This window comes from Girardinichthys multiradiatus, chromosome 9, assembly GCF_021462225.1.
Source record: "Girardinichthys multiradiatus isolate DD_20200921_A chromosome 9, DD_fGirMul_XY1, whole genome shotgun sequence".
Taxonomy (NCBI): Eukaryota; Metazoa; Chordata; class Actinopteri; order Cyprinodontiformes; family Goodeidae; genus Girardinichthys; species Girardinichthys multiradiatus.
The window spans coordinates 35,378,265-35,404,898 of NC_061802.1; the positions used below are offsets into that span (position 1 = coordinate 35,378,265).

The 26,634-nt window shown below is 42.1% G+C and overlaps 1 protein-coding gene and 2 long non-coding RNA genes across 5 annotated transcripts in view; 2 read left to right on the forward strand and 1 right to left on the reverse strand.

The window, feature by feature from the left end:
• The window catches only part of LOC124873268 (flavin-containing monooxygenase 5-like), a 51,662-nt gene extending 33,787 nt beyond the window's left edge, over positions 1-17,875 (forward strand). For 2 of the 3 annotated variants that reach the window (XM_047373792.1, XM_047373793.1), the window contains exon 10: positions 75-460. In XM_047373792.1, the coding sequence (XP_047229748.1) occupies positions 75-239 (165 nt within the window). In that variant the 3' untranslated portion in view covers positions 240-460. Of the gene's footprint in view, positions 1-74; positions 461-10,189; positions 10,379-10,459; positions 10,626-13,946; positions 14,090-14,202; positions 14,400-14,525; positions 14,662-14,745; positions 14,966-15,085; positions 15,159-15,251; positions 15,505-16,640 lie in introns of those variants that run through there. The other variant, XM_047373790.1, reaches the window with a different exon arrangement.
• A 4,655-nt stretch (positions 17,876-22,530) lies between these two features.
• Positions 22,531-24,034, reverse strand: LOC124874528. Its single transcript, XR_007039826.1, has 3 exons — positions 23,759-24,034; positions 22,835-22,998; positions 22,531-22,668 (listed from the first exon to the last, which is right to left on the reverse strand). It is a non-coding gene; the product is annotated as an uncharacterized LOC124874528 (long non-coding RNA).
• Positions 22,629-23,249, forward strand: LOC124874529. Its single transcript, XR_007039827.1, has 3 exons — positions 22,629-22,768; positions 22,867-23,009; positions 23,100-23,249. It is a non-coding gene; the product is annotated as an uncharacterized LOC124874529 (long non-coding RNA).
• Positions 24,035-26,634: the final 2,600 nt, after the last annotated feature.

Sequence of the window (26,634 nt, forward strand, 5' to 3'; positions counted from 1 at the left end):
AGGTTTGAACTTGGAATCTACAATTATGTTTTTTAAAATGAAAATACATAAGTTCTCTTTTCATGTCCCCCCAGCTAGAGGAGAAAGAGTCCTCTACTACTGGCCGCCTGGTTAAGCTGAGTCTGATGATCCTGGGTGGAGGCGGTGCTGTGTACTACTTCCACACACATTACCCAGACACTATCCCCACCCTACTGTCCAACCTCCGCATACAGTCTGAACATGCTCCGACAGTCTGATGAAGAGAGGAGAACTCTGGATCTGTGAAACCATCTGGTTATACGTAATAGTGCATGGGTCAGGATTGTTGTTTGGGTCACTGTTTTATAATTGATGACAGTGATGTTGCTGTGTTTTTATATCTCAGTCAGTCAGTCATTTTCTACCGCTTATTCCATAGTGGGTTACAGGGGGAGCTGGTGCCTATCTCCAGCAGTCTATGGGCGAGAGGCAGGGTACACCCTGGACAGGTCGCCAGTCCATCGCAAGGCAACACACAAACAACCATGCACACACACATTCATACACCTAAGGGCAATTTAGAGTGACCAATTAACCTAACAGACATGTCTTTGGACTGTGGGAGGAAGCCAGAGTACCCAGTGAGAACCCACACATGCACAGGGAGAACATGCAAACTCCATGCAGAAAGACCCCAGGCTGGGAATTGAACCCAGGACCTTCTTGCTGCAAGGCAACAGTGCTACCAACTGCGCCACCATGCAGCCTGTTTTTATATCTCATTTTTGTAAACTCTTAAAAGTAGATTGTCGGATTTAGTTTATTATGCAACAGTTTTAAACATTCAAAACTAAAACGTGTAGATTTAAAGTGTGACATCCTGGTTTGTGATTTTTAAACATGTCCCATCGGTTGTTGTAATGTAAGCAATAAGTTCAAACATGTATGTTAGCTCAATGTTTTTCATTTTCTATGGCAAATTCAGAATAAAAGCAAAGGCTTTTGTAATTTTATTCGCTTGTCAGGTTTTTTTAACAACTAAAATTTTGAAAGATCCAATTATCACCTATCTTCCATGTACTGGTAGAGACCTCCAAATTTTTTTATTTCAAATCTAGTAAGTAAATTTTGTTTTTGAGACAATTTTCAAACAGAAAAAAACAGAATGCTTCATGAAGCTAATTAAATGTTACAGACAATTAAACATAAATATCCATTAACATTTGAAAAATCTCTAAATCTGATATTTGGAAGGTTCATGAGGACATGTAATTTAATGAGGCTTTGAAGACCTTTGAAAGAGAAACAGGCCCACGGGATCACAAATTCTCTTTCTGTGCTTGAAAGCCAACTAACGGCAAACTGAAAAAAAATGCCTTGTCTTATATGCAGCACCACAAAGAAGACAGATTTACATTATTATTCATCTGAATTCGCTACTGGTTTAAACAGTCTTGAAGAAAAAAAGTTTTAAAAGAAGAGAAAAATCTGTGTCCTGTCTCCACAACCCTATTAAACAGCTTTTAATTCTTTATAAGTGTCACCTCTTTTGCACAAATAAGGAACATTGTAAAATACACTTTATATCAGTGTTATGGTTATGTTACTACAATTGAAGAATCATTTATTTGAGGGCTTATTACATTGTTTTAATCAGTGGTGCCAATAAACGTGGGGAAGCTGTAAAAGCATTGTATGCTTAGCATGAGATCAGTCAGTACAACCAAGCTAATGTCCTAAAGGAAATACATTTAACCATATGTGCTACAATGATCAATATTTTGTAAATGTTTCATAAAATCTCTAGATTTTACATTTATCGAGGGTGGTAGCACAACAGTTTTGGAGAAAAATAAGGTAAATGATTTTCAAGTACAAGTGATTTCCTGTGATGTTAGAGAGGAAAAATGGAGAAAAACATAGACAAGCATCTATTAACAATATAAGTTCCAATATTCGTAAAAGACATCCTGCAGCTCATTACATGTTTTCTTGTCACAGGAACTGACAATGTGTACATGCATGGCTTAAAGAAAGTACACGACTGTCAGTTCTGATGTCTTACTCTAGAAATAATCTGGACTTTACTAAATTGTAAAATGATTTAAATCCTTGTCCAAAACCACACATCAAAAAAAATCTATCTTTTTTTATTACAAATATACAGTCAAACCTAAGCACGCCCTAAATACCCTGAGATTTAAGTACAGCTCTAGAACTTATAGGGGATTTACTTCCTTTTTGCCATTGTGTTTGTGTGTTTTTATTGCATCATATTTTGATATCTGCACCCATCATTTTACCACAGATCAGACAGACCATTAGACTTTTGTCCTAAAACTGCATTCTCACTTGTGAGTTCAAAGTGAAGTGAAAATCAGCATCTGGGTGAACTCAAACTACATCTAATGCACTCCCTAGTGCTGACATCTCGCCATGCACAATGTGCTCTCAGTGTGGGAATTTCAAAGAGGCAAATGATCAGCTCAAGCTGAAGCTGGGGAAAAAGTAAATGTTGCTTTAAGAGTGAAACTCAAGACTGTAAGCTGATGAAATCTGTCATTGGCCTCTGGGACCTGTGAAATTTTTCCATGCACTTTCACTTGCTGAGGAGGTTTTTTTCCGTTCAACACAAAGGGAGGGTTTCGATCAAAGCTACCCAGAACCTTTAGCCTCTGGAACTTTTGCTACAGCCTGCAGTCTGGTACAAAGAGCACACTCATATAGTTTCTTTCATTAATAAGTAACAGTAGCAGTAGATTTTTTTTTTTTTTACAGAGGTTTCATTTTTAGGGTTCCAGCACTTAGAATATTGTATTCTTTATGATATGATGTTTTGTCTTTTATTAATTTAGCATTAATATGAGCCAATACATTTACTCACTGGTAGTTTGCGGTGCTTTATTTATGAATGTTAATGCACTTAACTCACTTGAGTTCCAGTGACAGAAGAGGAATTTTCCATCAGCTTGGCCAAAGTCTGTCTTGCTCTGACCACGTTACCTTTGTGACCTTGGTGCGTTTTTTCTGCATGTGCCGTTATCTCATCCCTCCCTCACATAACACTGTATAGATCTTCCAACGTCCTATTATTATTCTTACTGTACTCGTCGAACAGATTTGGTAATAAATCCAATAAATCAGCGTTAACTGGAAATTACTTTGTAAACCTGACTGGGCTTTTCCAGAAAAAGAGCCCAAACTAGCCCAGTTCCAACAGAGCTTAGAAACGCAAGATCAGGGTTCTGAACTTAAACACCTGAAGCTAGCAGAATATGCTTCTGCGTCACACCAAAAAGCATATCAAATAACCAGTGGAATGCCATGGAAGAAGCTAACATTTAAGTAACTTGGGAGGCATTAGGGTAGATTTTCCAAACATTGGACTATTTTGACAGTTTTTATCTTGACAACCTTAAAACCATATGAATACAGAAACTTGCAAAAGTATTAATTGCTCTTTTACCTTTCCACTTTTTGTCACATCACAACCACAAACATCAATGAATTACACTAGAATGTTACACTAAGTAGCGCATGATTATGTTACTTTGTACTTTGGTGCGACCGTGGCGATGGTGGCAGGGGTTTGTCTTGTAACTGGTAGATTGCTGGTTTGAGCCCCTGCTATGTCTGTCTTAGTTGTTGTGTCCTTGGGCAAGACACTTCACCCGCCTTGCCTACTGATAGTGGTCAGAGGGCTTGGGGGCACCGATTGTATGGCAGCCTCAATTCTGTCAGTGTGCCCCAGGGCAGCTGTGGCTACAATGTAGCTCACCACTGTCAGTGTGTGAATGGGTGGATGACTGACTGCAGTGTGAAGCGCTTTGGGGTCTCTGGGGACTTGATAAAGCACTATACAAGTACAGGCCATTTACCATTTGTACGACATTTGGCTGCAATTACACCTGCAAGTCTTTGTTGGGTGTGTCTCTGCAGGCTTTGCACATTAAGAGACTGAAAATTTTGCCCATTCTTCTTTGCAAAACAGTTTCATTCTTAAACTGTGAACATCAATTTTAAAGTCTTGACACAAATAGATTTAGGTCTGGATTTTGACTGGGCCAATCGAAAACATAAAGGGGCTTTGATCTGAACCTTTTCATTGTAACTCTGGCTGTATGTTTAGAGTTGATGTCCTGCTAAAAGGTGAACCTCCACCATAGTCTCAAGTCTATTGCAGTCTCAAACATTTCCTTTTTCTCCTTCGTGGGTTCACAAAAATGCTGAAAAAAAGCTGCTTTTGTCTTAGCAGATCTTCTAGATGCTTCAACAGAATGGGGTCTTTAAAGTCATCTCCTGAAACCCAGCAGGATCTCATGTCATAACAGTAACCCAATATGAGGTGCAAAATGTTTGCAAAGAACATGACCCAAGTCCCAGTTTTGTCAAAAGAACTGTCTTGTCTGAGCACACAAACTAAAACGCAATCAGAGGTAAACTCTGACTAAACATCGGTAACTGAATAGTTGTCATTCATAAGCTGAAAAGGTTTGTGCACATTAACCAATTTATTGATTCCATCCACTGTAGACTTATCAAGTGCAATCAGTTTCACCAGAAACTGTGTCTTTTAATCACTGTGATGAAGGACTGAGTGGTTGAGGAAGGAACAATATTGCGTGGAGAAGACCTGTTGAACAGAATCCAGGAGACAATGCAAGGACAGAGGATGCAGATAAGCACCGTGAAGCAATCAGCAGAATACATTTTTACTTTGAGCCTTTAGATTTCTTCCACCTGCTGTGATGTACAGTAAATGCAGTCCTACCTAAATAGTTTCAAATCATCTGCAGTTGGTCAAACCGAGTGCGCATCCAGGTCGCGTCGTGCACGCGCATCCTCACAAACAGCCTGGTTACAGAGTAACGCGCGCGCGTCCGAGATGACGCACATCAAAGGACTGCTCAGCCTACAGCAGAATAATTACTATCACCATGTATTTTCTTTAGGAAAAACACATAGTGACCAAACTGTGTTGGCATATTTGTAACGATGATTGGCATGTTTTTCTTCTTCGGTAATTTAACTGCTCAGTGTTCTTCAAAGGTGACTGTGGTGGAGGTCTGGCATCGGCGGATCAGAGTCTGGACCGCCCCCTTTGGACAGCATAACCCAAACCTACAAAGAATTTGACAGAGTTCTGAAACAAAATGAACTTCCATAAATGTATTAATGGTATATGTTTGTGATCGATAAAATAAAAGAGAAAGATTCTGTCATCCACAGACTGTGCAGATGGAAAGTTGGGCGTCTTTGCTGCCTGGAGAAAAAAGGCAGCGGCTCTGTGTGCCTGTATAAAAGTCTCTGCTCTGATGAGATCCGTCTCCTTTCCAGAGACAGGCCAAGAAGCACACAAGGTGAGAGACACACGCAATATCCTGCAAAACGCATTCGTGTTTACAGCTAAGGTATGTTATATTTCCCAGCTGGCATTTTAACATCGAGTCACTGTTGAATCAACATTAGGTAGTTGAGTTGGATAACCGTTGAATTTTGTTTTGATTTTGCAAATCTAACCAACGTTGAAATAGCAAAGTCATTTCTACATCATGTATCATCATGTCTGGATGTTGGAACAAAGTTATTTTTCAACTGACATATTTCAGCAACATTTTTAAAAGTCATGTTTGTAAAAGTAATGTTGATTAGACATACAGCTCAAAAACTGTTGATATTTCAATGCTGAATCCATGGTGAGTTAACAACACCAATTCAACTGTTTGGTGTTCAACATTGTTTTGTGGTTGAATTAATGTTTTTTCTTCAACTGACATTATTTCAACAACATTTGTTTAATGTCAGTCGAATGCCAGCTGGGATTACAACCTTTAAACTTTAACATGCAAGTTCTATTAACTCTTATGAGGTGAGTGGAATAAATAACATAAGGAAATTATCACAGACCTTGTTATTATTTTTGCATTATTTTTTTACATGAAAGCTTATATTTAGGTATGTTAATAGGGCATTGTAAACCACGTATTAAACATTACAACATTTACTAATTTGTATGTTTTACAGAACATAAATTTAAATTGCATTCAATGATCACTTCTTTATGCAAAAGGAAAATCTAGGTATTGTGCAAAAGTATTTTTTATGCTAAACTTCATAATGTATAAATTGTCTCTCTCACCTTTTAACATATAAGTCTATTAATTGCTTAAAAATAATACAAGTTATCAGAGGTGTCTTCTTCGTGCATCAATATGTGAGGTTTAACCTGACTGTATTTTCAACCATGCAAAAATAACTTCTAGATAAAAGCATTTATGCATTTATAAACAACTGACATTTGCATGTAGGGAATACAATCAAGAGATTTTTAGAATGTGCAAAATGTGCAAATAAATTTTAAAAGTAGGTTAAAAGTAGTAGAAAGCAATGCATCGTGAGCCCAAAAGGGGGAAAAAAAAACAGGTCTCAACATGAACTGCACTGCACAGATCTGGTCTAGCAACATGCATAGAAGGTCATTCGGTTTATGTGATTTAATCCAAGCAAAACCCACCTTTGTTCTTTATGTGGGTTCAAGGAACATGCTTTATGACTCAGGCAGCAATTAAATGCATTACCAAGGGTTTATCTGGAAACCAAGAAGGGCTGCCTCGGATTAATTATTTTTCTGTCTGTCACAACCCAAAATCATCTTTAAATGCTTACATGGTATGTGTTGAATGATATTTTGGATTCACTCAGAGGTACTGGATTTCAGGCCCAGTAGGAAGTGTAAAGTGGATTTAGTTAAAAACGCTGTCAGAACTGTGTGCTCCGATAATTTCACAAATTAGTGGCATTAATAATCACACCAACTGTTTTTTAGCAGTGGAGCAAAATCATGCTTTCTGTGCTAGTAAAGGTCCACACAGCTGATACTGATATATGTAGGTGTACCCTCTGCTTGTACCCACTTATGTTTTTATTCTATTAATAATAGATACATGGAATAGCATTATGGACATTGACAGATAGAGGAGGAAAGTGCAGTGACAGTGGTAAGAAGAGGTAAAAGGAAGAAGAACAAATAGAAGGAGCTATAGAGATATAGAGAAATAGAGCTCAGATGTCAGCTGAGACCTGGAGTATTCCCAATTCATAAGCTGAAATCCTGAAGAATTTAAAAATGACAAACTTGGCTACAGAAGATGCAACTGTAAATCTCCCAATAAATGTTACTTCAAGTATACAGGTCCTTCTCAAAATATTAACATATTGTGATAAAGTTAATTATTTTCCATAAAGTCATGATGAAAATTTAACATTCATATATTTTAGATTCATTGCACACTAACTGAAATATTTCAGGTCTTTTATTGTCTTAATACGGATGATTGTGGCATACAGCTCATGAAAACCCAAAATTCCTATCTCACAAAATTAGCATATTTCATCCGACCAATAAAAGAAAATGACGTTTTTTGTATTAAAAACACAAAAAACGTCAACCTTCAAATAATCATGTACAGTTATGCACTCAATACTTGGTCGGGAATCCTTTGGCAGAAATGACTGCTTCAATGCGGCGTGACATGGAGGCAATCAGCCTGTGGCACTGCTGAGGTCTTATGGAGGCCCAGGATGCTTCAATAGCGGCTTTTAACTCATCCAGAGTGTTGGGTCTTGAGTCTCTCAACGTGCAAACACCTGCAAAAGATTCCTGAGGCCTTTAAAACTCCCAGCCTGGTTCATCACTCAAAACCGCCAATCATGGGTAAGACTGCTGACCTGACTGCTGTCCAGAAGGCCACTATTGACACCCTCAAGCAAGAGGGTAAGACACAGGAAGAAATTTCTGAACGAATAGGCTGTTCCCAGAGTGCTGTATCAAGGCACCTCAGTGGGAAGTCTGTGGGAAGGAAAAAGTGTGGCAGAAAACGCTGCACAACGAGAAGAGGTGACCGGACCCTGAGGAAGATTGTGGAGAAGGGCCGATTCCAGACCTTGGAGGACCTGCGGAAGCAGTGGACTGAGTCTGGAGTAGAAACATCCAGAGCCACCGTGCACAGGCGTGTGCAGGAAATGGGCTACAGGTGCCGCATTCCCCAGGTCAAGCCACTTTTGAACCAGAAACAGCGGCAGAAGCGCCTGACCTGGGCTACAGAGAAGCAGCACTGGACTGTTGCTCAGTGGTCCAAAGTACTTTTTTCGGATGAAAGCAAATTCTGCATGTCATTCGGAAATCAAGGTGCCAGAGTCTGGAGGAAGACTGGGGAGAAGGAAATGCCAAAATGCCAGAAGTCCAGTGTCAAGTACCCACAGTCAGTGATGGTCTGGGGTGCCGTGTCAGCTGCTGGTGTTGGTCCACTGTGTTTTATCAAGGGCAGTGTCAATGCAGCTAGCTATCAGGAGATTTTGGAGCACTTCATGCTTCCATCAGCTGAAAAGCTTTATGGAGATGAAGATTTCATTTTTCAGCACGACCTGGCACCTGCTCACAGTGCCAAAACCACTGGTAAATGGTTTACTGACCATGGTATCACTGTGCTCAATTAGCCTGCCAACTCTCCTGACCTGAACCCCATAGAGAATCTGTGGGATATTGTGAAGAGAACGTTGAGAGACTCAAGACCCAACACTCTGGATGAGCTAAAGGCTGCTATCGAAGCATCCTGGGCCTCCATAAGACCTCAGCAGTGCCACAGGCTGATTGCCTCCATGCCACGCCGCATTGAAGCAGTCATTTCTGCCAAAGGATTCCCGACCAAGTATTGAGTGCATAACTGTACATGATTATTTGAAGGTTGACGTTTTTTGTGTTTTTAATACAAAAAACGTCATTTTCTTTTATTGGTCGGATGAAATATGCTAATTTTGTGAGATAGGAATTTTGGGTTTTCATGAGCTGTATGCCAAAATCATCCATATTAAGACAATAAAAGATCTGAAATATTTCAGTTAGTGTGCAATGAATCTAAAATATATGAATGTTAAATTTTCATCATGACATTATGGAAAATAATTAACTTTATCACAATATGCTAATATTTTGAGAAGGACCTGTACAGCAGTTTGGTGTTTAGTCTGATTTCGTAATCAAATAAAATTAATAGAATTGTAAAACAACTTTGAAATCGCACATGTTCACATTTAGGAGCTGCTGAGCAATAAGTGTTCTGCTAAAGACAACAGATTCACCTGTCACACTATATTTAGTTAAGATTCTGTAGCTTACGAGTGGTACTTGAATGCACCATCATTACCCGTTTATGTGCTTTACGCAAACATGAATTGACTAACTAGAACAATTAAACCTCGATAGTGGGCAAGACGCGCCGATTAAAGAATTAACCCAGCATGATGCCACCACAACAAAACATGTTGTTTTCTTGTGGCAACATGAAAAACATCGCTAGAGAAAACCGCATCTAAATTTCGCCATTTTCGGCTTCCGTAATTCCTAGAAGTTTCTCTCGACGGAAAGCTCAAGCTGTGACTTTGAGGAGGCAAGAAAGTCTTATCATCAAAAACTCGTTAGAAAATGTAAGTATACTGCAAAAGAGAAAGTTTCTGCAAAAGAGAAAGTTTCTGCTAATAGTAAAGAAAACCAGCTGTTCATTTAGACAACAAACAGAAACAAATAGTTGTTCTTTGAAAAAAATAAGTTTCAGTGGAGAGGGGGAAAATATTTCTTTATCCTTACGTAAGAAGTTTTCCTAATTTAGCCCACCACATAGATCATTAATACTTTAAGTTTAGTAAAGAGCTTAACAAAAAGATTCCACATAATGGCTAACAGACAGCGACATTTCTGTAGGTTGCAAAACCCTAAGACTGCTGGAAAAATAGTCATTCTTGTCTTGTTAACAAAAGGCTTCTTAAAAGCAATCTAAGATGTGTCACTTTATTTAGACTTAATAATTAAAATTAACTGATGATTTGGTTCAGATTTTCACCAAAATATTTTATCTTGTCCATCTGAACTTAAACATTGTGATATGTTTCTATTATTTTGTTTCTTCTTGTCCTGTTACAGCTCCATCATGGTGCAGAGAGTCGCAGTAATCGGGGCGGGTCCCTCCGGTCTGACCAGCATCAAGGCTTGTCTGGATGAGGGCATGGTGCCGACCTGCTTCGAGAGCAGTGATGACATGGGGGGACTCTGGAAGTTCAAGGCAAGACTTTGCTGTGGAAAAACCACTGATGAGATCATTTTAATCCTGCAGATTTTCATGTGGAAAGAAGGATTAAGTCACTTTTAATTCAACACATTCTCATTTTTATCCAGGAAGTCTCAGAGCCAAACAGGGCCAGCATCTACCGCTCCCTAACCATTAATATCTCCAAGGAGATGATGTGCTACAGCGACTTCCCCATCCCTGCCGACTACCCCAACTACATGCACCACTCTAAAATCCTAAAATACTTCAGGTTGTACGCAGAGCATTTTAAACTACTGCCATACATTCGCTTCCAGGTAAATGGACACAAAGTGGACCTCATATACAGCTGTTCATATATATTTATCAACCTTAATTGATCATTGTTTAAACCTTAGACCTCAGTGAAGAGAGTCACGCAGAGACCAGACTTTTCTCGCACTGGTCAGTGGGAGGTGGTGACAGAGAACAAAGATGGATTAGAAGAGAAGCACGTGTTTGATGCAGTCATCTGCTGCTCGGGTCATTTCAACTACCCTAACCTGCCGCTCAAAGACTTCCCAGGTAATACATGACAGGGGATACAGGGCCCTTCGAAAGTATTCATTCTTGAACTGTGTAGCATTTCGTCACATTATAAACAAATTTCAAACCAACATAAAGTAGCAAATGTGAAGTGGAAGAAAAATGACACATGGTTTTATAAATAAAACAATGAATAAAATCCAGTGCAGACAAAGCCCACAGAGGCCACCTAATTGCAAATTACGGCCCCCCGTGTGTGAGATTTCATCTCATATCTATATGTAGGAGCCATAAACGAAATTGGGCTGGTTTGTAAGATGTTTGGATTTAGAATTGCTTTTTTTTTGTCTGCCCTGTTGCACCAGTGGGCGGGGGTGAGGTTGCACAGGGCCCTTGCCTTACCGTTGCGGCGCGCTGTGTGGTGGGGGGGAGTGGGATGCGGCGGGAGTTCTTAGAGCGGGGCTGTGTGTGGAGCTTGCGCTGTGTGGGTGTGGCTTCTCGGCTAGAGAGTTCACCTGTGGGGGAGGGGATTCGTGGCGTTTGGGTTCGGGGTCAAGTGTTTGATATCGGTGTCTTTGTTGGGAGTGGCCCTGTGGGGAGGTTCATGTTGGGGTTCACTGGGGGTGGGAGACTCATGGGGTTGGGATCGGAGCTCATTGGGGGGCCGGGACTGCTCCGTCCTGGGGCGGCTCCGGTTGGCGGGCTGGTTTGATCCATGTGGACCCCTCTTTTTTACAAAGCCCCCTCTCCGGAGGTGGATGGGGGTTGTTGGGGACTGGGTTCGGGGTTGGGGGGCGGGGGCCGGGGTCACCCGGGTCTGGGCTGTCTGCCTGTCTTTCTTTGCCCCAGGAGGGAAGGGGACCACCTCTTGGGTCCGGAGGCAGGTTGCCCCTAGGGGTTACCGGCGCCTGGACCTGGGAGTATAGAGTATGCATGGGGAGTGTGAGTGAGTGTATGACGTCCATTGTTGTTTGTCTTTACGTTGGGTGCGAGTGATTTTATGTGTATGCATGAGGGTGGGAGTGGGTGATTGTGACTGTATGCCTGTTTTTTTGTGACAGGTTGGGTCTTGGACTGCTCTCTCCTGGATCAGCTTAGGCCCCCCCATATTATGGGGGGCCAATTTCCTTCCCGCCACACTACCTGCCGGAGGTTGGAGTCTCTGCCCGCTGGTTCTTGGTGTCCGGGGCCGGGTGCTTTGGTGTGTGCTGGCTCACTCCCGGTGGCTGCTTGCCGGGGCCTGGCCCCCTGGGCTCTGTCGGGCCTCTGCTTGGGGGGTGGTGTGTCCCGGGGTCTTCAGTCTCTGGGTCCATGGCTGGATCTGCTCAGGTGTGGACGGCTGCCGGCGGGGCCTGTGAGCTCGTTGCTGCGGCTCCCTGGGGCATCTGCACTGTCGCTGCTGGGTGGTTCCCCTGGGACTCTCCACTGCTCTTCTTTGGGGGGGTTGCGGTAGTCCCGGCGGTGGTTCTCCTGGGATTCCTGTGCTTTGGGGGGCCTTTAGATGTCTGTGTCTCGGATCTCCTCAGTGTCCGTCCAGGGACCATGGGGCAGGTTCTATGGGTCCTCACACTCACTATTGCATAGTTTTGTGGAGAAACCTTGTATACAAAAGCGCGTCCCCACCCATACTCACAGGTGTTAAGCTTCAGGTGTTGACAGATACACAGATGTTCTATATTTGGCTGCACCTCTCACTAAGTACATTTTACATTCATTCATAAGTGCCGTGTACTATTTTGTTAAAAACCAAAAAAAAAAAAAACAGCCGCAGGTGTATAAGCAAGCAGGGTGTAATCTTGTATTCTCTTCATCCTTCTTTCTCTCCTCCACTCTTTTTTTCCCTTTTGCCCCATCTCTCTCTTTTTTGAGCTTCTTTTTTCCTTTTCATTTCAGTCTCCATGTCCGTAACAATTGAAATATTTCCAAAGAAGTTTATAATAAAGTTTCTTTTATAAATATCAAGCAGAGCTTTAAAGCATTAGCTGTGACGCTCTGCTTGTGAAAGTAAATCTGTTGGGCAATTTCTTGGCACTCAGACAACAATTCTGAGCGATACTCTGCCGGACAGGACACGGTAAAAAAAAATAAATAAATAAAGATTTTTATTTTTGCTGTTTGTTTGTTAATGTGTGGGTCAAGTGGAGATGGGCGGGGTTCAAGTGATTGGGCATATTAACCCACCTGCCTGAGTGTCAAGAGAGAGAGAAAGCATATCAAAAACATAACTAAAACTCCTAATAAAAGCAAAGTCCCAAATATGTCTTAGTCTTAACTACTAATAATAAGGCATTTATATTTCCACAATATGTATATATGCTGTTATGCGAAGGCCTCAGAGGTTTGTTAGAGAACATTAATTAACAAGTAGATTCTAAAACGATATTCCAAGAACCTTTCTTAGAGCAGTGTTCAATCCATCACCTGAAAATATATGCTATACATGTAAACCCACTGGACAGTCAGGGAGCGAATTATCAGAAAAGCAGCCAGTAGGCCTATGGTAACTTTGGGGGAAATGCAGAAATTCACAGCCCAGGCAGGGTAGTGAACAGGAAACTCATATTATCCACAAATCTGGGATTTATGAAAGAGGCAAGAAGAAAGCCATTGTTGAATTAAAGCTGTAAGAAGCCCTGTTTGCACTTTAAACAAGCCATGTAGGAGACACAGCAAACATGTGGACAGTGTGGTCTGGTCAGATGAGACCAAAATCAAAGTTTGTGGGCTACATGTACAATTTGTTGTGTAGATCATCGCCACAGTAAAACATGGTAGGGGCAGCTTGATGCCACCGTCATGGTTTTCTTCAGCAGGGACAGAAAAGTCAGTCAGAGTTAATTGGAAGATGGAAGTAAGTAAATACAGGGTACACTTAGAAGAAAACCCTTTTAGAGGCTGCAAAACACTTGAGACTGGGGTGGGGGTTCACCTTCCAGCAGAAAACGAATTCTAAAAATACATCTAATGGTTAAGATCAAAAGCATATCTGTGCTTTTGATCCCAGTCAAAGTACAGACCCAAATCTAATTAAGAATCTGTGGAGGAACCTGAGGGTCACAGATGCTCTCAATCTTATCTGACTGAATATCAGCTCAAGGAAACTGAATGGAAATGCATGTCACACTTTTTTAAGGCTGTTTATCCTTTCACTTCACTTTTTTGCTGGTCTTTCACATAAAATCCCTTTAAAATACATTAAGCTTAGAGGTTGAAACATGACAAAATGTCTCAGGGTACGAGTACTTTTACTGTGTTAATGCAGAACACGAGTCCCTCATTATTTGCAAAATTAAACAAAATGGACGGGGCAGTATGAAAATGCCATGCCATATACTCATATGTTTTTCCAATATTTTCTAGGAATTGAGACGTTTGAAGGAAAATACTCTCACAGTTGGGACTACAAGGGACCTGAGGACATGCACGGGAAAAGAGTGGTGGTCATCGGCATTGGTAACTCAGGAGGAGACATCGCTGTGGAGGGCAGCAGAGTTGCCGAGCAGGTTGGAGGACTTTCTAGTTATATCCAACCATTGCAACAGTTGAAGGCTGTAAAATGGGGTGAACACTTTATTTGGAGATGTTATTGATCGTTGTCCTTCAATCTATTTTACAGGTTTACCTGAGCACTCGCAGTGGTGCCTGGGTCATCCGTCAGGTTTCTGACAACGGCTTACCGGTTGACAGGTTCAACACACGCTTTGTTCATGTTATGTTTAGGCTGCTGCCCATGAGTGTTCTTAACTGGCTGGGTGAGAAAAAGCTCAACGCCATGTATGATCACGCAATGTACGGCCTCAAACCCAAACACAGGTAAGATACTTAACTGCATTAATCATTGTTCTGTCAGAATCTTTAATCTTATTAGATTTTCAGAGTATTCCATTATGTTTGCAGGCTACTGTTAAATCATATCTCCTCCTTCCTGTTTTTCCAAAGGCTCTTCAGCCAGATTCCAGTGATCAACGATGACCTTCCCTTTAAGATTTTGTCCGGGTCAGTCCTCATCAAACCAAACGTGAAAGAGATCCGAGGATCCACCGTGGTCTTCAATGATGGCAGCGCTGCAGAAAATGTTAGAGGACAATGTTATCAGATGTGTTATAAGTTGTTGTTTCCTCAAGGAAACACCTTAGAACTAATGTTTTTCCTCTTACAGGTGGATTTGATTGTGTTCGCCACGGGGTACAACTATGATTTCCCCTACTTGCCCAACAACGTCATGTACAAGTCAGGGCACCGTGTGGGTCTCTACAAACATGTTTTCCCCCCAGTCCTTGAGCATCCTACTCTGGCTATCGTGGGCTTTATCCATTCTGATGGAGCCATCATGCCACAGGCTGAGATGCAGGCCCGCTTTGTCACTCGTGTCTTCAAAGGTGATGCTTCATTCAGCAGAGACCACTGTAGTACATCTTTAAATGATATCATTTGCCACTTGTCCCGACCTTAGCAAATATAGTGTGTTTAATGTCAGCTTTCTGTCTTTGGGCCTTTAGGACATAAGAAGCTTCCTTCAAGCCAAGCCATGATCAAGGCTGTTGAGAAGGACACAAATAATATTGAGAGAAAGTATGAACAATGTTTATTATGCCTTTAAGACTCAAAGCAAAGTTTCTAGTTCTGTTTAAATAGTTTTTAAGTTTAGACTTTTTTCTCCTACAGCTACGTTGTATCAAGGCTGACACCCCTGCAGGTGGACTTTGTTGAGTACATGGACGACTTGGCAAAGGATATCAATGTGCGCCCAAGTCTCCTCTGGCTGTTCCTCACTGACTTCCCACTGTTTAGGCGGGTTTTCTGGGGACCCGTTACTGCTTATCAGTACCGACTGATGGGACCAGGAAAATGGGACGGGGCCCGCAGGGCAATCTTCACCCAGTTCGACCGCATGTACCAACCCCTAAGAGCCCGACAGGTCTGAAATGCCCCACATACACTGCATGTCAAACATTTACGTAGACTTGTCATCTGCATGAATCTCTGATCAGTTTGGGTCTTTAGAGGTTTTTTTTAACTGTTCCTCTTTTCTGGTTAGAATAAAACTAATAACTGAATTCAGTTTTTTTTTAAAGAATTAAATGGGGATTTTCTCTAACTACATAGAATTAAAGCAAGGTTTAATATATACAGATAAATATTAGTGGGGGTACTCATCACTCTTCTTAACAGGACTATTCCAGAGGCTTAATGTTAGCCTGCTTTATCCAGTTCTGATGTATGTTTTGGGCTCATTGACCTATTGAGAAACACATACAGTTTTGTCCAAGGTTCAGCATTCTAGCTGTTGATCTGAGATAAGGTATACATTTGAAGATAAAACTCATTTTTTCATTTTTCATTGATGCACAAGTACCACAAGGAGTGAAACTGACCCTCAGCATGTTGTTACCCCTACCGTGCTTGGCAGTTAATACGGTGTTTATCAGTTTGGGAGCTTTACCTTGACTTCTTCAAACGTTTTTCTTTTCTTTGTGGCCAAACAGCTGAATCGTTGTCTTATCTGACCATATTTATTTTCCCCTTTTGGCTTTTGGCTTGTTCACAAGGACCACAAGTCTAAATCAAGTTTGAAAGAGTCAGCTTCGGAGCAGGCGCTTCTTTTATGATCACCACACTTAGTCTATATAGATGTAAAGCACTCTTGGCTGTACATTATAAAAGTGGTCAAATATCAAGCCAGAACTATTTTAGAAGCTTGTTGATGTCCAGAAAAAGCATGTGGCCGAGGTGCAACCTACTATGGGGAATTTCTTCAAAAATTAGTTAAAGTGTGTAAGAATATCAGAGCCTGCATGTTTAATTTGACCATGTTTGATTTAGAGAAAACTCACAATAAATTTAACCTTCAACCTAAATATTGCTTTATACAATTCTTGAGGTTCCAAAAAAAGAACAGTTTCAAAGCACCATTTAAAGCCCAAAATCAACTTGACCTTCATGCTGATAGATGAGTAATGTAAACTTCTGCCCTGCAGTGTTTATCTACATTCACATTAACTATGGACTACGTCCTTTAAATTCCAGACCATTAATTGTTTCTGTGCCACACAGCTGGGGCCACATGAGAGCTCGACGGCAGGCCGTCTGATCAAGTGGAGCTTGATGATCATGGCTGGAGGAAGTGCCATCTACTACATCCAGGTTCACAATCCAACCATCCTCCCCACCCTGATGTCCAAACTTCATCCACAAACAGTCTAAAAACCCCCAAGTTTGGAACCTCTGACATTAACTGAAAAGTTAACAGAGGGGACCAGACATCTGCTAGCAGTGTAGCAATATCAACTGTGATTTCATAATGCAGCTCTTTATACTTTAACATTTAACACTGGTAACACTCAGACCAACCTGCACTGAAGTAATGTTTTATATTGCAAAAGTACTGTAAGCAGTTTTAACTTTTCACAAGCAGGCCTGAACCATGCCATCAATGTACTGCAGGTCATTGTTTATTGAATACCATAATAGGAAGGTTGAGCCAAGATTGATTATACATTTTCAACCAGGTTGAGGTTGAGTCTATTCCTGGCAAAAATGTTAGCTTGCCTTTTTCATTTCAAACCCAGTTCTGGTGTGATATATGGATACTTTAATGTTTGGATCACTGAATTGAGTTCAAATATCTAGCTGTTAATTTGAGGTAAAGAAACAGAGGTTGTTCCTTTTTATTATTCCATCTATTTTGTCCAATACACCTGTACCACAGTCAAACAGACCTTCACTATAATGCTAGCACCACAGTGCTTGCTTAGGTTTAAGAGCCTCACCTTGACTTCTCCAAAGATTCCTCTTGTGATCGTGGTATAAACATTACATCCACATGTCAACAACTCTGCACAGTTTGTGGTATCGTTCTACCCCTGCACCAATAACCAAATAATTACGTTACCATAAATCTGCTGCCATTACAATACTGTTGAACCCTGTGAACCGACCAGTGGGTTTCAGCCAGGCTTAATAACTTTAACATTTGCTTTGTTTTGTCACAAATAAATCAAGCATAGTAACAGTTGTAATATTGCTTACGCTGGAAAAACATTATTTTATGTCTTACCTTTACAAATGTACCAAAAGTTTGCATTTAGACCTGATAACTGTGGAGCTATTCTTGATTTATTTTGTTGTATATTTTCAGGTGAAATTACTTCTGAGGGCTTAAGTTAGTATTACATTTAATTATGTTTCACACAGAATACATACTTCTGATGTTTTTGGTGAATAGGAACCATTTGTCATATGAATAAAAGTTTTAAAGGCACATAAAGCAATGGGTGCTCCTCATACAACCTTTGGTTTGTTTGATTGATTGATTCCTTGTTTTACTTCTTCTTTTATATTAGGCTTGTTATATCCAGTTTTACTCTACAAAGCAATTAGAAAATGTAAAAGAAAATGCACAAATTCTCATCAAATGCACGTTACTGGTCAAACAGGTCCAGCTCGTATCCAGTTATATAGAATCCAGTTTAATCCAAATGCAATTCATATGAATCCAGCCCATTCCAATACACATGCCATCCATTCAATGTTAGTTACAGAGCTTCATAAAAGTATACACACCCCTTTAACTCTCACACTAGTCACCTTGCAACCTCAGACATGACAGTATTTTATTTGGATTTTATGGTAGACCAAAAAAAGTTGAGCATATTTGTGAAGTCAAAGTAAACCAAAGTTTTTCAAAAAAACTTTAAATGTTCCACAACATAATGACTAAACATAAGAAAAATGTTTTATTTTGTTTTTATTTTTAACTTTCTTTACCTTTTTATAAGAAAATATTATCTGACAAATCAGATTTACATAAGCATGTTCAATATAGGCCTAATGATTGTTCATTCAGCAGTGACAAAGGCTAAACTCGAGGTTGTAAATCTGAATTCATCCCAAAACAAGATTTAAAATTAGGTAATAAAAGTGCCTCTGTTCACAATTGGAAAACCAACTTTGCTAGTGTCTTTTTAAAAGGTCAGACTCAGCAGAAGGAGAAATGCTTCTATTATATCAGAAAATATCTAATATATCCTCTATAGACCCATGGGGGGAATGCTTGATTACCATACATTACGGTGTGAACTACGGTATCTTACTGTATCATTTTTTTTTTTTTCATATTTTCAAACAGTTTAAGACAGTCATCTTATTTATTCCACTATTTACAGGAGATATTGGTCCTGAGAAAAGAGAAAAAAAAGTGCTGGGAGAGAGCTTTTTTAACACTGCTCTTTTCACCCAGGGGTGGGGGTCTCAGCAGAGATCTCTTGAGTAGCCTTCCTGCCAGTAAACTAGGACCCTTGCATTCACTGCCCAATAGTAATGTTGAAAGTGTCCAGAGATTTTAAAAAGGCCCTTTCAAAATAGGTAAATATTCAATTTGAAAATTTGTTTGGGATCTTTTGGGAAGAAAATTACACGATTTTTTCGTTTATCACTTATCTTAAATCAGACTAAGTCCGATTATTAATTCAGATTTAGGGTCCCGCAAGGAGCAACCCTGCCACCAGGCGCACTCCAACGAGTCCCGACCCCCCCCCAAGCCTGGCTCCAGGGTGGGGCCGTACCAGGTGACGTCACGTGCCTCGATTGTGTGGTCCTCATGAAGGTGTTAGGTTATATTATATACACATAAAATGCCATTGTCATTCATTAAATGTGACTGACCATATTTGTTTCCCCATCCAGTTTTCCATGACTTCCTTCAATTAAAAAAATTATAATGAATAAAAGTGCAGGCTGCTGTTGCCTTGCAGCAAGAAGGTCCCAGGTTCAACTCCCGGCCAGGGGTCTTTCTGCATAGAGTTTGCATGTTCTCCCCATGCATGCGTGGGTTCTCACCAGGTACTCCGGCTTATTCCCACAGTCAAAAGACATGTCTGTTAGGGTAACTGGTCTCTCTAAATTGCCCTTAGGTGTGTGTATGAGTGTGTGCATGGTTGTTTGTGTGTTGCCCTATGATGGACTGGCGACCTGTCCAGGGTGAACCCCGCCTCCCACCCATAGACTGCTGGAGATAGGCACCAACTCCCCCGCGACCCACTATGGAAGAAACTGTAGAAAATGACTGACTGACTAATTAATAAAAGAAACTCATGCAATTGCCAGGGGTTGAAAAGTTTATATCGTTTTTTAAAAACTTTTTTTCTTTGCCTCTTTATTTTAAAACAAAATTATAGTTTTATACAGCACATGAAAACAATACTTTTAACAAAATCAAATGAAAATAGAAAAATAAGGAGATAAAATATTTTGGTCTCAAACCAACTGGGTGCTTAAATACTCAGATCCTTCGGAGCCAAATTCAGATCTGATCTTTTTTATCCCACTGAGGGAAAATTCAGGTGTATCCGCAGCAAAGTGAAAGGCAAATGGAAGCATGCAGCCTAACAGCTTAGCAAGCAATACCAGCCTATATAAAGTTTTAACAACAGTCTTTACCAAAGCCTTAAGTGACACATACTCATCCAGTGTATTGAGAAGCTTCATAAATATTCAATAGCTAGAATAAGAACAGGATCCACTTGTTAGTCGCCGTGATATGTCTATAGTTATGTTGTCACAATTATACAATTTTGTCAGACATCCTGATTATTTTTTATTTCATGTTATTTTATTTTGTAAAACATTCATCCTTATTCGCTTTCATTCGGTTGCACCGACTTTCACTTGGTCTAGTTTCCTCTGATCTGTTTCACGTATGTTCACCCAGCCTTTGGCCGCCTTGCTGCTTCATATCGTCATCCTGGCCACATCCCCACACTAGGCCGTGCCCCTCAGTGTTTCTTGGCACTGCCCACTTTGGTTAAAAATTTGTCTGAGGGCGGGTTATGCTTTTACATCGTGTTTAATTCCACTTAAAGTAATGAGAATATTAGCTTCTTACATGGGTTAGGGTTTGGTTACATAGGGGTTACGTGGAAATGTATTACTTTCAAAGGAATGAGAAAACATGCTAAATAGAAGAGGAGCAATCTTGTTGGCATGTTTAAAGCAATGCAAAGCTATTTAGGCCCAGGGCTTTAGCTTTGGGGGATGACTTTATTGCTTCTAGGATCTCCTCTAACATGATATCTGCATTAAGAGGCTCTCGTGCAACATTGGTCAGCTTAGGGAGGTTTAGACCCTATAGCCTAAAGGAAGAGGACCTATAGTTAAGTTTCAAGTGTGCTGGTTCATTTTCAATTTCTGTGAGGCATTTCCGCTTTTTGTTTTTCAGGGAGGTTTAAAGAGAAATAACATAGCATCTGATCACAACTTCCCATTCCAATTTCTCATAAAGTGGAATCAGTGACATCTTTTGTATTATTAGTATCCAAAAAAATCAGAGATCTTGTTCTCTATGAATTGCAGAGTGTTTTATCTGAGAGCATGGACTGGTGAAAGCACCAGTTATATTGTTGTTTCTTATGATTGAGATTATGAGTCAGTGAATTGTGAGATGAGTGAGTGAGTGAGATTTATCAGATATTAAAGGAGTGCGGTATTTAGAGACCATTACATTATTAATTTAGAATCAAGAAATATTCTATTTTCAAATAGGATTTATGGATTTGTGAGAGAAAAAAAGTAGTCTCTTACAGATGTTGCAATCTCCAAATATGAGCTAGCCCTGATCTGAGTTCAATATACATTTTTGTGGTCAGAACTTAAGGATTCTGTGAGCAAGGAGACCTACAAAAGTGATGCATTCACACCACATTTGGCAGAAGAAATGGGTCAAATTCCAGTGAAATATATTTAAAATGATTCATTGCCCCTCTTTTTAAAAAATGTTTTCTTTTGAGTATTTTTTTAGGGCTATAAAATGTTTCACATTTGTCCTCTTTAAATAGAGGTAGTTTCCCTTGTATGTAATTTTGCCTTTTGAGTTTTTCTATGGTCATGACAAAAATGACATCTGAAACATTTAACAGCAGGTTAGGTTATTTCTCTAGACAGAGGACTTTTTCATGCACAAATGGGCAATTTGAACACAACATTTTTGCTTTGTGAAATACAACCTATCTGACAGTTCCTTTTCTCCTCAGTGATGGCTCAACGTGTGGCAGTTGTTGGGGCAGGCAGTCCAGGTCTGGCCTGTATCAAATCTGCTTAGACGAGGGCTTGGATCCTGTCTGCTTTGAAAGTAGTGAGGACATTAGCAGCCTGTGGAAATTTAAGGTGGGAAAGTTTGAACAGGTGGAGTGATCTTGTCCTGTAAGTCAAGTTGCTGTGTATGAAATATAACTAAAGATCACAGTGCCTTGCACAGGTATTCATACTCCCTTGAACATTTTTACATTCTGCCACATACTGTGTTTTAATTGGATTTGATGTGACAGACCAACATAAAGTTCTGCATAATGTCGAAGTTGAAGGAGAAAGATAATACAAAGTTTAGATTTTGTTTATGAATAACAAAAATGTGAGTCAGAACCACAGAGTTGAAGCACATATGGCAACAATTAGAGCTGCAAGTTGGTCTATGTAAATTCTTAATCAAATAAACTGAAGCCTGGGACTGTAACACAAAAAAAGGGGAAAAAGACGAAAGATATGTGTACTTTTGTAAATCTTCTTTATAAACCCCAGCCTTGTTTTTCTGAGCCTACAGGAGTCACCTGATCCAGAGCGATCCAACCTCTACTGCTCTTTGGTGGTAAATGCCTGCAAAGTGTCAGAGCTCTGGGAGTTTCTTTCTGTTCACCTGTTTTACCTGCTACTAACCCCATCCAACCTCTAGATGGCACCAGATGCACGGTAGGAGCTGGGTCCACAGGTGTTCTCCATCAGCCTCATCAGGAGAGAAGCTTAAATACCCAACGTTGCCAACATTCCGGCGCCTGAGTGTTAACCTGCAGTGGTAACTCTAGCTGGCCAAGACAAGTCTCCTTGTGATTATTTTCTGAGTACTTACCTTTTCATGTCCTCCTTCCCAGGTTACCTCCAGTTCTGAGTTTCTTATCCAGTCTGCGTATGCAGAAGATCCAGACTCTCTGTTAATGTCCTCAAGTGTTCATTTCTGTGCACACTTTAGACCATTGTGAGGAGTATTACACAAAGGCCAGACTTTTCATTGTCTGATCAGTGGGATGTAGTGACCCTGAACAAAAATAAAGAGGAAGAAAAATACATTTTTGACGCCGTTCTGGTCTGTTCAGGACACTATACTCATCCAGCAGTTGCCCTGTCTGACATTCAAGGTATCAGATTAATCCACTTTAATATCTTAATACTGGTTAATTATTGAAAATAATAAAATCTTTTACTTTGAGCTGCTGCAACATCTGTTTTTCTCCAGGACCTGAAACATTCTGTGGCAGAGTTCTTCATAGCTGGGAATATAATGATGCAGATTGCTTCAAGGGGAAAAGGGTGGTCGTTGTTGGCATTGGTAACTCTGGAGGAGATGTTACAGTCAAGATTAACAGATCTGCAGAGAAGGTAAAAGCAGGAAAAACAGGAGGACTACCATCTTATTTGAAAAGCTAAGACATCTAATATTTTCCATTTGACCTCCTCAACCCTCTTCAGACATTTTTCAGTATACGGGAGAGGGCCTGGGTGATTAGCAGATTGGGGCGTAATGGCCTTCCTGTGGATATGGTACTAATGTCCAGGTTCAACAACCTCCTACTACAGCTGCTCCAGAAGACATTTATCAACTGGGCAGTAGAGAGAACACTGAACCAGAAATACGACCATAGGCTGTACAGTCTGAGGCCTAGACACAGGTAAATGTCAGTGTTTGATATAACTGACTACTTTTGCTTTCCTCACCGTGCATTTAAGTGCAGCTGGTAATTTTGAAAAGGTAGATGAGATGGAGAAATGGTCACTGGTTGCAGTGTCACCTTACACTTATACATTGTGAGTGCCCATGTTCAGTGTGGCAACTGTTAGCACCTTTAAAGGTCTAATACTAATCAGTCTCCACTCAAAATAGTCAAAATAGAGTAGCATACAATTCAAAACAAACTAAATCAGTCGGTAGTCCGCTCTTGCACTTTAGGCTCTAAGTGAGATCCTGTCCTTCCTCCAGCTGTGATCTAAGGAATCGGCAAGCGCGGCCGGATCCTGAGCCACTCCACTATCTTCCAGACTCGTCTTTTCTCTCTCCCTGGTGGTTCAAAACAATCTAAAAGTAAGCAAGCTGCAGATCGGAGGTTTTCTTTGAATCATTCGTTTCTAACCTGTCTCGTCTCTTGCAGAGCCTGTTTCCGGTGCGAGCCGCTCGGGTCTTCCTCCTCCTTTAAATAAACCTCACCAAAACGGTCCTCTATTTTTGAGTGTTTCTGTATGTGGTTCAAATCGGCCTTTAAAAATATGACAGAACACTCAGGCCAGCCGGACACCACTGAGGCACTTCAGAAAACCGTTCCTGATCACTGTCAGCAGCTTCACTCCCATGGTTCGACCCTCCGATACATCCTCGAACAACAGCGGCAGAGCAACCAGCCGCTGGAGCTGATGGGAGCTTTGCTGCAACATGCCTTGAGCATTAACCCCGCCATGCCTGCAGAGGGCACCGCCGAGCCCCCTGTCTCGCAGCACCTTCCTCACAGCCGGAAGGTTACTTACCCCTGCCCTGAAGTAGGAACTTGTAGGGGTTTCTTGTTACAATGCACCTTAGTTTTCAATAGGTCACCACAGTCATTTCCCCATGATGATGTCAGGATCTCTTATGTGTTGGGCTTGTTAACAGGCAGGGCGCTCTGGTGGGCCAAAGCCAAATTCACAAGATATAGCAGTTTTGGATGCTCATATGAGAAGTTTATTAAGGATTTCAGGTGAACTTTTGATGTCGACATGGATCAGTCCAGTGTGGCCCGATGACTGTGAGCTTTAAAACAGCGAGGTCGTCCCTTGACAGAGTTCACAATAGAATTCCGCACTTTAGGGGCAGCCTCGGGGTTGGAATGCCTCTGCTCTAAAATCTGCCTTTTTCAGTGTCTTGATGAGACTTTAAAGGATGAACTTTCACTGTTAGATGAGCCAGAAGGTTTAGATGAGTTTTTAACCCCGGCTGTCCGGCTCGATAACAGGATGAGAGAGAGGAGGCGTAGCCGTATGGAACGAACAGTAACTAGGAACCAGTTAGTGTCCACACCCCAACCACCAGTTATATTTCATCCCTACTGACCGCCAGAGGCGGTGCTTCAAGCACTGAATGATCATTCTTGCGCATGCGCAGGTCGAGAAACTAATAACAACATGGTCACATGTGACCTACCGGTGGCTCACGTGAGTCTATATAGTCACATGACAGGTGTTGACTTGTGTTTGTTTGTTCCTCGTTCCTCTTGCTGCTTGCTGCTGGGAGCCTCGTGATCGTTTGTGGTCGGAGCTGCGGATGATTCTGCCCTCCAGAGGCTGCGCAAGCTGCCTTTTCTTCCAGGGTTTCTGGTAAGTTTGTTCGACTCGCCGGTAGCGTTTTCTGCTCGTGCTGAGTCCGTTCATTCAATTATACGTTGCTATTTCTGATTGTCTGACTCGCAGGTAGCGTTTTCTCCTCCGAGGGTTGGGGAGCGACCTGGCAAGACCGTGCGGCTCAGGGGGTGTGGTCCCCGCGGCAGTGCAGGGTCCATATCAATGTTCTGGAGCTGATGGCTGTGTTCCTGGCGCTCCGTGCTTTCCTTCCAGGGCTGCTAGGACGACATGTGTTGGTCTGGTCGGACAACACCACGGTTGTCTTCCATATAAATCACCAAGGAGGGTCCAGGTCTCTGAGACTACTGTCCCTGGCCCGGCGGCTCCTGGTCTGGGCGGCGTCACACCTTGCCAGCCTCAGGGCAGCCTATATTCCAGGTCCGCAGAATGTCTCCGTGGACTTTCTGTCTCGCCAGGTGCCACTTCCGGGGGAGTGGCGGCTTCACCCGGAGGTGGTGGATCGCATTTGGGCCACCTTCAGCAGGGCGGAGGTGGAACTTTTTGCCTCCAGAGATGCAGTTCACCTTCCCCTCTGGTTTTCCCTGATGGACAATGCCAGTCCTCTGGGCTACGACGCACTGGTGCACGAGTGGCCCCCTCTACGCCTTTCCCCTGTTTCCCCTGATCCCCCAGACGCTTCTGAGGGTTCTTCAGGACAGGCACGAGCTTCTGCTGGTAGCCCCCTTTTGGCCAGGGAGGACCTGGTTTCCTCTGCTGTGCAGGCTCTGCTCCAGCTGGCCGATGCGCCTCCCCTCCAGGAGAGACCTCCTCTCCCAGATGGGAGGCCAGATTCTCCACCCCGATCCGGGCTGCCTAAAACTCTGGCTTTGGCCTCTACAGGTGCAGGCTCTGCCTTCTCCCATTAGGGGGGCATGGTTGGATAGACCATGAATGGTGCATGGGCACCGTCCACGCGGACCGCCTATGGTGCTAAATGGGCGGTCTTTGCCGGCTGGTGCCGTGGTAAGGGACTGGACCCTGTTCGCTGTCCTGTTTCCCATTTGCTGTCCTTCCTCCAGGAGTTGCTGGATCTAGGGCGATCACCTTCCACCTTGAAGGTGTATGTAGCAGCCATTTCCCGTTGTCATGTTGGGTTTGGTGGTTGCTCTGTTGGCCGGCATGGGGATGTCACGCTGATCCTGAAGGGTGCCAGGCACTTGTGTCCGCCCAGGCGCCCTGTGGCCCCTACGTGGGATTTGTTGCTAGTGCTTGCGGCTCTTCAGTCCCTCCCCCCCCTTTTGAGCCCTTCCTGTTGGCCATAGTTTCTGCCAAACGGGTGGGGGAATTGCATGCTCTGTCTGTGTCTGAGCCATGTTGTCGGTGGAACCCGGATGGCTCCGGTGTTACACTGTGGACTAATGCTTCCTTTGTGCCAAAGGTGCCTGCAGTGGCTGGCAGTGTGCTGCCGCTCCGGCTTTCCCGATTTAATCCTGGTGCCCCCTCCGAGCCTCTTTGCCCTGTCCGAGCGCTTGAGGCGTATGTCCGCTCCACGGCACCCATTCGTCGGACTGACTGTTTCTTTGTTTGTTATGCTGGCTCTCGGAAGGGTCAGGCCCTTTCTAGACAGCGGTTGGCACGTTGGATTGTGGAGATGATCTCTGTGACTTACTCCTTGCAGGATCAGCCCCTGCCGGGCGGT